Consider the following 14,884-nt stretch of genomic DNA (forward strand, 5'->3'; position numbering starts at 1 on the left):
AACGAGTACGTGACATACAGTGCGATCGTTTATATGTACTCAACGATTGTCACCGTACAAGCAACTAAATGCCGCTTCCACTCGCAAGAGTTTCATTCCCTCCGTTTTCTACTCACCTTAAAACCCTAAGGATGTCGATCACCAGGCGTTCCTCCCGATCCTGCTCTTTCGACGCCGAAAGCAACAACTCGGAGCCCAATCCAGGTGCTTGTTCGCGATCCCCTTCTTCAAAGGCCTTCTTTGTCGCATTTTTTCTTTTTAATTAATTTATTTATATTATCGTGGATGCGTTTGTACTTTTATGATGCCAGATCAAAAACTTTCATTGGTTTCATCCAAACATTATACGCGCGGTTAGGTTAAAAACGGAAGCTTTTCCTTCTCCTTTCAGGTTCCGAGTCTTCTGCTGATGTATCTCGTGAAAGCAGTCGTGTTTATGTGAGGAGGAAGAAAACTAAAATGGTTGTTGACGTCGATGGGGAGAAAATAATGGAAGAAATTGCTGGTAGAAAAGTAAGGATCCCTGCTGCCCGATGTAAATGTGTAATTACTTTTAGTTGGTCTTTATTAGTACATATTATTCTCAGTTCAATAGGTAATCTTTCGTACACACTTTAATTTTATTAGCTGATATTTGCTTGTTAAACCAGTTTCCAACTGCGGAAAATTAGGTGCCCATCAGTGGCTAAATGGGGGAAAGGACGATATGAACACTTTTTTTACTTTAAAAAATTTTGCTATGTTCTATAGTTTACTCGGTAGAATGATTGAGATTATAGTGTGAGGAGGGATAGAGGGACAAAAAAACATTTTACTTGTAGTCAACCTCAAATATTTTGAACATGATTGTCATTGCCCATGGTGGTGGTGGTGTCCAAATATTGGTTATTATGTTTCTAGCCTTTAGCACTTTTTTTTGAGTAACTAATCATTGTGGTGGGAATTTATCTTGCAGGTGAGTGGCATGATTGACATTGAAGATTTTGCTTATGATAAGTTCAACCAATCTGCAACTTCCAGTAAGCCCTACTCTATTGTCAAATCATACTATATGTAGCTTCAGCATTACACAAACTTTAGAATTATGGACCAATTACTTGTACCTTGCCTGTTGGCATGACAAATCATGAAAACGGAAGATCTCTATTGGTTAAATCATTAAACATGAGCCATCTTGCATACTGGAAACTAAATGATATTATTTTCCTGTAAAGGGAAAATGAAATAAAGTTTTTTTTCCACTTTATTGCAAGTTCATACATTGCTCATTACATTTTCTCGTTGTCTGCCTGGTTATTTTGTTTTCCTTCTACTAATCTATAATAAGTCAATGGGATGCTGCAGGTGATGTTAAGCAGATTTCTCCTTTGTCTGCTAAGAAGAGGGAAAAAGTTCACCTATCCATCAAACAGAAAGGTAATTAGAAAGCAGCATATATTTGGTTAGGAAAAAAAAAGGTCAAGATTCAACACTTGTACTGACATATTAAGAATATGCCTTACTTTCTAAATCTGTTCATTCAAAAATGATTCTGACATAATAAGAATATGACTTACTTTCTCAATCTGTTCATTCAAAAATGATTATAGCTAAGAAAAGGCTAGGAAAAAAAGTAAACTAAATCTTATTTCTTTATATAGCCAACGTGCCAGCAAATTGGGAAGAAATTTTTGATGGGATAATGAAGATGAGATCAGCAGGGGATGCTCCGGTAGACACTATGGGATGTGAAAAGGCAGGCATATTGTTGCCGCCTAAGGTAACTAACTTGAAAACAATCTCTCTTTCATCTGCTCTCCTTTTTGAATATCTCGAAGATAGGCGATGTATCTTGCTGAGTTTTATTAGGCTAATATCATGACAGTGATACATATTGATCATGGAGAAACAGTCAAGTCATGAATTTTAAACATGTAGGTTTTGACAATTTAGTTCCAGGATTTTCCTTTTCATTCTTTGCGAGGTGGGAAATATATTAATGGCGTAACGAGCTTTTGTAGTGGTCATGGTATTTGGGATAGTCATGTCAAAGATGTAATAGATGTTTGCCAATTATCTGATCAGTGGATATATTAGTTATTGAAAAACAATCTCTATATGGAAAAAAATAGATAGTAGTATTACTTGTAACCATATTACTAGTGTTATCAGTGTATTAACTTTTAAATTTTAAACTTCTAATGTTATAACAAAATTAGCAGGATTGTATAAATATAGATAAGTTATTTCAGCATTTATAAATTATTATAGTAGTAACACTATTAGTTTATTACTACAATTTTAATATTTATTAGATGTTTTATTTGTGGTCACTTGCAGATACCCCCATATGTACCCTAACCCTACCCCTTTAAATTGGGTACCCTATAGGTACCCAGTTAAGTGGTTATCCAGTGTCATTCTTAGGTGGATGACTTTGACCATATTGAGCTTCACGGTGAATCCAAGAAGATCCATATGCAAAGGGTGCAAAGACCTCATCTTGAAGTGTGTTTCACCTGAGACTGTCGAACTTTGTCCTAATATCCTGCCTGAATCGGTTGCATCCAGCTCATGTGACTGGGATTATCCTCCTTCATTACAATTAATGGCACAGGGTATATTTTGCAATGAAATCAAAACAATTAGATCCTATCTTTGAGTGTCTTCTCGCCTTCGATTATAGTTTCATGCATCTATACTTAGTTGAATTTGAATTTTATAGGACTTATGTAGTGCTCGTTACATATATGCATACCTAGTCTTTTAGCTGTGCCATATGTTATTTGTACAAGGATGGTCACAAACTATTACTTCCACTCTTCTTATGTGCTCATATGAAATGAATTTGAAAAACATACAAGTAATATTTCGTTTTTTTGCACTGTTATTCTGAAAACTTTAATGATTATACTGTAACAGAATTTATTTTCCATTTTTTAAATTTTATAATATGACATTGCACCCACGTATGAGAAATTGTAGCTCCCCATTGATTTTGCCTTCTTTCAAAGGATAAGGAATCTAGGTCAAGAATAAAATTCTGGTCCAGTTCAAGAAAAGATATGAACTTGCTATGTTTCAAGTTAAAACCCTATATCTGATGTTCCCTCAAATCTGCTTAATGCATCAATTATACACCACAATCCTTGAATATATTTTCATATCTTTGTTACATATTGTGTGACAGTACAATACTATTCTATAATTTTGAAGCCAATAAAGTAGTGAAAATTATGGAAATTAAATTTGTGAACCTGGATGACTGATCTATGAGCTTCAAATTGTTGACTATTTACATGTTTAGTTCACCTACAATTATCTTCTGTTCCTTATTAAGTTGGGCCTACATAGCATTAACCTAATAATTTTTCATATGTACGATAGTTATGTTTTATTTAATTATTATTTTATAATTTTATTTAATTATTATTTTATAATTTTATTATTATTATTTTTAAAACATGTTGCATTGTTCTAGCAAACACCTAGTGCCTAGGTCAATGTGTAGCATCTTAGTGCATCTGAAGCTCCTGGTACCATGTATTATTAAGAGTTAAACTTAGTATAACAAGATATACGGATGACATTGTGGAAAAATATATGGAGCTCATCTATTTTGTCACTAGAATTTTTGCCATTGTTAATTGATATTATGAAAAATCAGGGAGAAGCAATTCATGTATCTTGATGCATTCAAAGATAACTGGATGATGTTATTCTGTCTGATTTTATTGTGTGTTTAGAAAATGATGCAATTGAAATCATTTAAGATATTGGTGAGTCTAACTTATATGGATGATGCTCTGGGCTGGTTTATGAGTATCTGTAGGTTAATATTTTCTTGTTTGATCCTACCTAGCAATTGCTATCTAGAAAATGTATATTTGCTTATATTTTGTTATGTAGTTGATTGATAACCTGCATTTATCAACTGCATTTTCAGCATCAAATCAGTTTGAGTTTTGTGAAGAAAATTTGAGACTATGTTGACCTTCTATCAGGAACGAAGATTTGCAGTTTTGGTATCTTCTCTTCTATCAAGCCAAACGAAAGATGCAGTAACGAATGGTAAGTTATGCCATGAGTTTCACTAGGGGATTCATCAATTTCTTCCAGTGTCTTCTGATGTTTGTTACTTGATAATTGAACTAGGAGTTCAGGTGCAATAAAGCGTCTCTCGGATAATGGATTACTCAATCCTGGAGCTCTTGTCAAAACTGATGAAGCTACAATTTCTAGCTTAATTTATCCTGTAGGTTCTTGGCTAACCTACCTAATTTTCAGTTCAGACCATTTACATTCTTTAACTTTGATTATAGAAGCCTAGAAGCTGTTGACAATTTGTTCCCATCAATTGCATCTGTAGATAAATTTGTAGAACCTATGGAAACTTGTTTTTCCCCTCTTGTCCTTTGGCATATAATTGATTTTGGATGTGAAGAAGCCATTTTCTTTAATTATTGAGATACTAAAAATGAAGGGGAACCTTGGCACAATAGTAAAGTTGCTGCCATTTGACCTTGTGGTCATGGGTTTGAGTCGCGGAAACAACTTCTTGTAATGTAAGATAAGATTGCATACAATAGGTCTAATGTGGTCTGATCCTTCTCCGAGACCTCACATTGGTGTGAGTTTTGTGCACCAGGCTATCATTTATTGAGATATTAAAAACATTATTCATTATGAGAAACTTACTACTGTTTGTAACATTTTCAGTAGCAATCATCTTTCCTAATACTTTTCTTTTCCTTTTGCCAATGACCAATACTAATTATTGTAGTGATTATTAAAGAAACTCTTATTTAGATGCGCCAAAGCCACTTTCTTGATCTCTAGTTTTAAAAGGCAGAGAAGACCAAGTTAAAACTGACTACCCCTTGTTTCATTGAAGTATTTACCTTAGAAACTCATAAATACCATCCAAAGTTTGCTCATAAGAACTTAGGGAAAAGTAATTTGGTTTATCTTTGAATTATAATAGTGCTGGACCTGGACTACAAGTCACACTTTAAAGACAACACTGTCTTGTTCATGGTTTCATATTTATTCTATTTGCTGGTTTGTCACTTGAATATCAACTAGATTTGAAAAATAACATATAGTTTTTTTTGGGTTTATTTAGGTGGGTTTTTATTCCCGGAAGGCACATTACTTGAAAAAAGTTTCAGAGATTTGTCTAGAAAAGCATGAGGGAGACATCCCTTGTTCCTTAAACGAACTGCTTGCACTTCCTGGAATAGGCCCCAAAATGGCCCACCTGGTACTGTTGATTCTGACTTTCAAAGTGAAATTATTATTTCCCTTTTTCTTATGTTTTTTTGGATTAATAGATAATGAATGTTGGATGGAACGATGTTCAAGGGATATGTGTGGATACTCATGTGCATCGCATCTGTAATCGTCTAGGATGGGTTTCGCGTATTGGCACAATTGAGGTAATTATACGATATTTTGCATGGTAGAATTTAGTGACTAAAGTTAAAAAAAATTAGAAATGTAAAATGTAACAGTATGTACATCAATGTTATTCACCAGAAAACCTTGACTCCAGAAGAAACGAGAGTGTCTCTGGAGAAATGGCTACCAAAGGATTTATGGGATCCAATTAACCCCCTGCTGGTATGATGTTTATAGTTTGTGATTAATGTCACTGATATTGACACACGCACTCTTAACTCTTGATCATTCACAAGACAATCAATAGATAGGAGGACACGGCCTAGAATAAAATGCTAATCTCTGAGTTAAGAAAGACTTGATAAATTTACCGAATCAGGTTGGACAACCTGCAGGTGCCTGAAAGTTGTTGCAAATTAAGGGGCTAAAGAAGTAGCCAGCTATGTGCCTATAGTCCTAATATGCTTGTACTAGTTTTTCTATTATGAGCTTTGCCAATTTTGAATTTTCTCTTAGAAAAAATCTTATGGATTTCTTTATGAAATTGATTATCATTATTTTTATTAGATGCCACTTTTTTCTGTGAAGGACAGTCCTTGACTTGCTTAAGCATTTTTTTTTTTGGTTAAAAATGAGCAAATGGGGTTCACATAATAAGCTACTCTAGCTTTAATATTAGGAATATCTTCTATTGCAAATGAAATATGTATTCTGACTTAGTGATAATCATGAATCTGTAGCGATACAACTTTGACCAATGGGGTTAAGAAAGTCTTCTCACACTCATATGTGAATTATATATCATTTTCTCATTCTAGATAATTTCTAGTACAATCAACTTTGCTGATTCTGTTCACCTAACATTTTTCTCCCTTTTTTTAGAAGTCATCCCGACTCATTCAACATGAGAAATGTGTTGAACACCTCCTTCAAACTTAAGCAGACTTGTGCAAATTTTCTGCAACTTGCAAATGTCGTATTAAAAGACATTTGTTATTATTCATAATGCTTTGCTGATTTGTACCTCATTGCATCATCTGGACTGAAAAAACCTTTGCCATTTCAACTTGATGTTTTTTGCAAACACATTTACATTTTTAATAATCAACGTGCTTCATACATGCCCACCATTTATGACAAGTTAAATAAATGTCTGATTATGTTTCTATAATCAGAAATGCCTAAGATTTTACATAAGTAGCCAATTATAGTCTGGTCCCCGAAGCACTGAACTTGGTTTAATGTTTCCCTCGTTTCAAATCTGTTTTAGGAATGCAAGTGGTATACAAGAAATTGTAGGAGAATTATCCTGAAAATAGCTAGAGAGTAACCTATCGTATAAATGCCAAGGGAAGTTGACCATTCCAGGTCTTGAACTCATTATCTTCTGCTTTATGATTCAATGATTAATGTATTCTATTTAATTATCCTCATATGCTTATGTTGTTTTGAAAGCTCTCGACTTATAAATTTATGGTCCCACAAGTTACTTTATGTTCTACTATGACACTATAATGTTGTTACAAAAATTTGACCAACTCTACACAGCTTGTCATTTTGACTTTATGACACCTTTTTTTTTTCTGTGATCCCAGATTTGGTTATGGTGGGAGCATGGAATACCTTTTCCTCCCTCTTACTTATCGGTGGAATCATTCTTGTGTCTTCTATCAGGTTGGATTTGGACAAACCATATGCACTCCTGTCAGACCCCGATGTGGAACCTGTGGTATCAACAAGATCTGCCCTTCTGCTTTCAAGGAACAAGAAATTCCTAATGCCAAAGCTAAAAGATCAAAGAAATAGGAAACCCTAATTGTCAGATTAAATATCTTGCATTTTGTTTAGTGTTCACTACAAGAGTCTCTGTCCTCCATTGATCTATATTTTGATGCTTGTTGCAGTTGTACAGGTCTTAAGATGCTCGTTTGGCCCTTTCAGATGTACACATCTGCTTTTGATATTGTATACAAATGGTTGTCAATGTCTTATTTAAAAGCTTTTTGAACAGGGATCTGCAAAAAATTGTTGTAATTTTCAAGTGATGAAATTCAAGGTGAGAATAGAAAACCCACTACAGGCTAGATCCTCTGGTCTGTAATTTGGATCTGGTCTGTAATTTGCGGATCAGAGGATGATTTGTAAATTTTGATTTGTTAATTTTGATGGATTCTCAATGTATGTAGTGGATCATCCTTTGATTTGTAATTTATGGATAAGAGGATCTGTCCTTAACCTACTAAGGTGATGAATTGCATAATAATTCCATATGAAAGGTTTCATTAGGAGGCTGTTATTTATCAGTTTTTATCCAAGTCTGTACCAATTGTTTATGTAAACAAGTTTTATATTGTTGTATAATAAATAATTTGATTATTCATATTAGAAATTGAGTACTAACATATAATATTAGATGAAATTTTAATTTTTCTTTCAAAGTTTAATAAAATTTTAACTTCGCCACTCATTTTATAAATCATATTTATCCTTTTGGACTTGCTGTTCCATGATGCTCTTCCATGATGACATTAATTTATTAGCCCACTAAATATAATAATGATTTCAATTTATCCTTTATTTGTGGCCCACTGAGATCCTTTGGATCAAGGAATGGATAGATGAAATTAATTAATTATTTAGTTACTAAATCTGTTAAAATACTTGAATCACATAACATCACTCTCTTGTAGAGATTTGACCTCAAAGTTTAAGAGTCTCAGGTGTAGCTACTAATTGTATGTTATGTTAAAAGCCTGCGTCTTCACTTCCGATTTTAATAAACTTTAATAAAATTTTCATTAAATAATACAAATCTAAAAATTAACATATAACTAATGCAATAACTTTATCGAGGCCATCGAACTTGAATAAATAAATCACAGAACAACTATAACATGTGAGCTTGTGGTAAACCTCGAATATCAAAACGTTATAATGTTTCTCACTATATCGAGACCATAAATTTGATATATTTTTTTCTAAATATCAATCAATGTAAATTAACAAAGGAATTGATTTTATAATTTGAGATTTAGAGGTTTCAACATATGTTCCATGTTCCTTGTTAACCAGGAGTATGAACCACAAAAGAGAACAAGGTTACTGAATCAATGCTAAATCCCATGGGATAGATTGAATGCACTACATACACATTTTGCTACTACATGAAAATGACCACAGTAAATCAAATTTGAATGTCATATGTACTCAAATAGGTCCAATGGATACGTATTTTACTCCTAATGTGTAAAAAAATGTTGACAATAAAAAGGGTAAAAAGAGGCAAAATACGATAAATGAGACATACAAGAAAGAATTGAGGGAAAAAGCTTGTATGACCATAACTGAGTGGATGTATGATGTGACAATTCCTTTTAATGTCGTTAACTATTCAAGTTTCAAAAGGATGTTGGACTTGGTTGACCAATATGTTGTAGCTCTAAAAGGATCTAGTTATCCTGAGGTGCGAGTTCCTTTTCTAAAAAAAGTTGTTGATAGTGTGACAAATGATTATATTAAGTCATGTGAAACAGAATGGGCTAAGTATGGATATAGTTTGATGGCAGATGGGTGGACAGACAAAAGACATAGGACATTGATTAATTTTTTAGTGAATTCTTCTAAAGGTTCAGTTTTCATCGAATCGGTTGATGCTTCTGATTATGCAAAGACCAGAGAGAAAATATTTCAGTTGCTTGATCGATTTGTGGAGCGTGTATGAGAAGCAAATGTTGTTCAAGTTGTTACGGATAGTGCAAGTAATAATGTGATTGCCGGTAAGAATCTATTTAATTCTTTTTATCAATATACTTTTTCTTAGATATGTTAAACTTATCTAGTTTTCTAACTTCTTTTTTAGGAAAATTATTAGAAGCAAAGAGGCCGCACTTGTATTGGACTCCTTATGCTGCTCACTGTGTCAACTTGATCTTAAAAGATATTGAGAAATTGTCTGATTTTAAAGCAACATTGAAGAAGGCAATGAGTGTGAATGCTTACATTTATGTTCGTCCCGGCATGGTAAATATGTTGAGGCAATTCACAAGACAAAAAGAGCTTTATCGGGCGGGTGTCACAATATTTGCTATTGCTTTTTTCACTCTTGAAAGGATGCACCTACAGAAGCAAAACTTAAGGAAAATGTTCATTTCCAAGGATTGGACAGAGAGTAAATAGGCAAAAGAAGCGGTGGGGAAGAAAGTAGCTAAAATCATCATGACACTTAGATTTGGAGTAGTATTGTGCATATATTAAAGATATATGACCCTTTAGTTCGTGTTCTGAGACTAGTTGATGGCGAAAGAAAACCTGCAATGGACTATATTTATGAGGTTATGGATAGGGAAAAAGAAACAATTATGAAGATCTTTAAGGAGAAAGAAGAGAAATACAAAGAAGTGTTTGAGATCATTGATACGAGATGGGAATGCCAACTTCATCTACTTATGCATGCTGCAGGACATTATTTGAATCCAGAATTTTTTTATTCATACACAGATTCAAATATCTGTGGAGAAGTGGTGAATGGTTTGTTTGAAACTATGGAGAGATTGATTTCGAGCGTTGTTGAGCAAGATAAAATCACTATCCAACTCTCTATATATCAAAAGGCAGAAGAGTTATTTGGGAGGAATGTGGGAATTAGACATAGAAGAATATTATCTCCAGCGGAATGGTGGGAATGCTATGGAGCAAATACCCCAGAATTGCAAAAGTTTGCTATTAAAGTACTTAGCCTCACTTGTAGTGCTTCCGGCTGTGAGCGAAATTGGAGTGTATTTGAGCAGGTGTGTAATAAATATAAATGTATAATACATTAATACTATTAGTATGTTACTTTTATAAGTAAAAAATATTCTTTACTATTTCATTATACTTTTTGTGATTTTTGACATTTTGTAGATTCACAAAAAAAAAAGGAATAGGCTAACTCAGCAACGCTTAAATGATTTGGTATTTGTGAAATACAATCGTGCCTTAAAACTTTGGTATGATGCACGTGATAAGATTGACCCCATCTCTTTGACAGTTATATATGATAGTAATGAATGGTTGATGGGTAGAATGGATGGAGAAAGTGATAATGAAGAAGATGAGTTAGTTTTTGAAGGTGATGACTTGACATGGGATGTCATTGCTAGGGCTAGTTGAGCAAAAGAGCCTGAATATTACTAGAGGAAAAAACATTGCATCCATGACCTCTAGTGTTGGAAATGAGGAGAGTGGGGACGTGGGAACATGCCCACGTTCCCCACTACTCATAATGGAAAAGTTCATTATGCCCATGGTTTATTTCCCTATATAAAGGGGTGCGTCCAAGGATCATTAGGTGTGTGAAATTGCTAGTGTGCAACACAGAGAGAGGAAGGAGAATATTTGAGGCGGTGGGATTTGGTTTGTGGACTTGCGGAGAGCTTTCTGATCCTGTGATCGCTCTTCCGACAGCGAGTTTCGCCATTGCCGATTGCGGATTTGCGGGAGATCGCTGTAAGTGTTTACCGCTTTAATTTAATTAATTCGTCTTTCATGTATTTAGTATAACCCACATTGGTATCAGAGCACAAGTTATTTCTAAATGCTTAGAGACGAATTATGAAATCTCTGTTTGGAAATTTTCTATGTCGCTTTTTCATTTCCCGTCGTTGTTTTGCACGACTAATGTGTCGTAGCATACACGCTGTGCCAAATTAGTAAAATCAAGACCGCTGGATTTGCCGACGACGGCAGTCTGTGGCCGTCGATGACGTTTTGGCTGGCCAGCTATGTGTTGGTTGCTAGGACGGGCAGAACCACCGTCGACGATCTCGTCAGGCCTAGAGATGACTGGTTTATGGTATTGGAAAGGACCGGCTGCCACCGGCAGAAGGCTGGCATGGCCGGCGACTGTGTTTGTCGCGGTTGCGGCATGAGCAGCGTGATTGAAGTAGTCGGCTTGGTGGCGTGCGTGAGCGACGTGGGTGTGGTGGAGAAAACGACAGAAGACGTGTTCATTTTTTTAATCTCTTTGAATAGGATAAGTTCTATTTAAAAATAAAAAATAATAATAAAAAAAGGAAACTGTATTTTTTGGTTTCGAACAGAATAGTGCATATATGTTAAAGCTCACGTGCTTTAAAAACTATTTATATATATTAATATATATAAATAATGCATGTTAGAATTAATTAAAATTATGATTATTGATCTAATTTTAATTAATTAGGTGGATTTAAATTAGTTGGTCCAATTAGACCCGGTTTAGATTAAATCATTGGGTTTAATCAAACCAATTTGATCCAACCCCAAATCAATTTGAGTTAATTAATTGGGTTTGGACCAAATATGATCAAATGACCAGTTGGGTCAGATTTGATCAAAATGATTAGATTTGTTCTAATTAGTCAGACTTAAACCAATGAATATTGGTTTGATCAAACAGATCTAAGTTTGATTAATAAGTCTGAAATTTGTAGAAATGGACTTAAATCAAAAGTAACAGAACATAGGTACAAAATCCCTATCCAATTAGATTAGTTCTAATTAAGGACAAAGGACCGAGCTTAGGATCTAGATCCCTAATCAACCGATCCAATGGGTCTGATCAATTAGATTAGTTCTAATTGTCGACTTGAACTCCTGAAAATCGAGAAATTTTTTTTCTTGATTTATTATGTTGGTGTTATGCCTATTTAAATTGAAATAAGTCAGTTTTGTACTGACTTATTTTTATTTCAATTTTTTAGATGGCTAGTCATGATTTATGACAACATGAGCTTTGGGAGGAGATTAAGGAGCTTGATTTCAACCCTGTTCAAGGACTCGGATGGCTTATTGGTTGGCTCGATCAGTTGTTCTGGAAACTCGAGCGAGAAGAGTTTCCAGTTCAAGACACACACAGAAGATGGACTCTAGTCTATTCACTGTCGGAAAATCTTAGGCAGATAGCATTCCAACTTTGGGATGATTATGATGGGCACATCTCGTATTCAGAGATGTTCAGACAGTTACTTCATCTCTATTGGGGTCCTGAAGATCTAGAGGAATCTGAAGAGGATTTAGAAGATCCTGAAGAGGATTCAGAAGGTCCTGTAGATCCAGAGGAGGATCCAAAGGAATCTGAAGAGGATTCAGAAGATCCTGAAGAATCAGAAGAGGCTCTGGGAGAGTGTGTGGAGGATCCTATAGAGAATCTTGAAACTGTCCTGCCTGAGATTACCCCAAATGAGTCCAGGCTGAGAGGGATTATTTTGGCCACTGCAGTAGTGTCTGTCCTAGTGGGAGTGGTAGTTGCCTATCTAGTTTTCTAGGGTTAAGTTATTTTCATTATGTATGAACAATGTTAGTCCATTTCATTCATGTCAGTTAGTTATATGTTAACAATAAGCAGCATAATTTTATGTTAATGATATATTCATTTATTTATGTTGTTTGCTTGACATGATGCATGATTAGTTCATGATGTATTAAATGATTAGTTCATTTAATTAAAGAAATCATGATATATTAAATGATTAGTTCATTTAATTAAAGAATTTATGATATTATAAATGATTAGTTCATTTGTTGGGATGTATGTAATAGAAATTGATTAATATTAATTTGATTGGTCATATGAATGATGAGTGAAAACATAGTTGTCACTTGATTTTGTAAACCAACTCAAAGTAATATTAAGTCAATCATAAATTGCATACATATGATATACACTGAATACTAAATAATGTGTTTATTTATGATAGATTATGGCAACCAAAAATATAATAGCTGAACTCAACAAAGGTGAAAAACTTAATGGGGATAACTATAAGATCTGGCACCTCAGGATACAGTATGTACTTGAGGAACAAGAAGTTCTAGAGGCTATAAATCAGGTTATGGAAGAACCTGTAGATGGTCCCACTGCACAATATAGACGAGACCTTGATGCCTATAAGGCATGGAAGAAAAATGACTCCACTACAAAGGGCATATTGATAAGTTCAATGGTAGACGACCTAGCTTTTGAGTATGAGTCATATCTTTCGGCTCATGCAGTCTGGGTAGCCCTTAAGGAAAAATACAATAGAGTAAGTCTGAGCAAGCTTCGACAGTTGACAATCAAGTTTGACAACTACAAAAAATGTCCGAATGTATCAATGGTTCAACACCTCAGGGAGATGTCGAACATGATTCGGGAGCTTAAAACTGCAGGTCATGAGTTGAATGATGAATAACAAGTTCAAGCAGTTATTCATTCACTTCCATATTCTTGGGAGACCATGAAGCAGACCTTAACTCACAGTGAGAATATTAAGACTTTCACTGACATCTCACGCCATGTAGAATTGGAGGCGGAGAGAGTTGAATCCGCAAGGATTTATGGACAAGCCTATGTGGTTGTAGGTTCTGTTGGATCATATGGATCCAAGAAAAAGAAATGGTTCAAGAAAGGGAAGGGAAAGAAGAGAGAAGTTGCTACCGTGGGACAGGGCCCAATCAAGAAGATAGTAAAGAAGACTGGAAAGAAACCTAAAAACAAGTTGACTTGTTTTGACTGCGGTAAGAAGGGTCACTTCGCTCGGGAGTGCACTGAGCTGAAAAAGGTAAATCCAAGTGTGTCTTCTTTTCTAGAGCATTTTGTTGCTAGTTCAGTGTTGTTAGCTAATTCTTATCCTTTGTGGATTATAGATTCGGGAGCAACCAACCATGTAGCTCGGGAACGAGTTACATTTGTTGAGTACCATCGGGTACCAGCTGGCAACAAGTGGATCTATGTAGGAAACAATGCAAGAGTTGAAGTCAAAGGAGTTGGCACTTGCAAACTCAACCTTCGTGGTGGTAGAGTTTTGTTTCTACATGATGTCCTGTATGCTCCTGAAATTCGATGGAATCTTGTTTCCGTAACATGTCTTCTTGATTTAAGGTATTGTATTAATTTTTACAGTCGGTCTGTTGAACTTAAGATTGACTCAGCGTCAATCGGACATGGTTTTTTAATAAATGGTTTTATGGTTCTTGATGTAGAACCAGATGCCAATTATGCTATTGATGGTTGTTTTTCAAACATTAGTCTAACTAGTGATGCAGATATAACTGATGAGGCTTGGCATGCTAGATTAGGACACATAGGACAAGAACGTATGAATCGGTTGGCTAGAGAGGGTCTATTGGACACTCGGGCTAAGATTCAATTGTTTATATGTGAGCATTGTCTTGCTGGAAAAGCAACTAGAAAACCATTTGGTAAGGCTATTAGATCTGAATCAACATTACAGTTAATTCATTCGGATATTTGTGGTCCAATGAATGTGAAGGCTAGACATGGAGCTTCCTATTTCATTACATTTATTGATGATTTCTCTAGGTTCGGCCATGTGTATTTGATTTCTCACAAATCTGAAGCATTAGATTGCTTCATTCATTATATGAACGAAGTTGAGAATCAAACAGAACGCAAAGTTAAAACTTTACGCACTGACCATGGAGGGGAGTATTTGTCTGATATGTTCAAGACAATATGTAATGATATAGGGATTATTAGACAGTT

The 14,884-nt window shown here is 34.8% G+C and overlaps 1 protein-coding gene across 5 annotated transcripts; it reads left to right on the forward strand.

Moving 5' to 3' along the window:
* The first annotated feature begins 33 nt into the window (after positions 1-33).
* Positions 34-7,687, forward strand: LOC122053400 (endonuclease III homolog 1, chloroplastic-like). Of its 5 annotated transcripts, none has more exons than XR_006132207.1 (12): positions 34-204; positions 392-513; positions 956-1,019; positions 1,345-1,416; positions 1,641-1,759; positions 2,320-2,597; positions 3,984-4,050; positions 4,143-4,234; positions 5,105-5,242; positions 5,313-5,417; positions 5,518-5,601; positions 7,054-7,687. XR_006132207.1 is itself a non-coding variant. In XM_042615446.1 (12 exons), the coding sequence occupies exons 1-11, from the start codon at positions 69-71 to the stop codon at positions 7,155-7,157; spliced, it is 1,182 nt and encodes a 393-aa protein (XP_042471380.1). In that variant the 5' UTR covers positions 37-68; the 3' UTR covers positions 7,158-7,197; positions 7,284-7,687. The 5 variants fall into 5 exon arrangements, 4 of the variants coding, with proteins under 4 accessions (XP_042471380.1, XP_042471373.1, XP_042471397.1 ...); XM_042615446.1 differs by lacking the exon at positions 2,320-2,597 and having other exon boundaries at positions 37-204; positions 6,975-7,197; positions 7,284-7,687; XM_042615463.1 differs by lacking the exon at positions 2,320-2,597 and having other exon boundaries at positions 41-204; positions 7,054-7,197; positions 7,284-7,687.
* The last annotated feature ends 7,197 nt before the right edge of the window (positions 7,688-14,884 follow it).

The sequence above is a fragment of the Zingiber officinale genome, chromosome 1B (assembly GCF_018446385.1).
Source record: "Zingiber officinale cultivar Zhangliang chromosome 1B, Zo_v1.1, whole genome shotgun sequence".
NCBI lineage: Eukaryota > Viridiplantae > Streptophyta > Magnoliopsida > Zingiberales > Zingiberaceae > Zingiber > Zingiber officinale.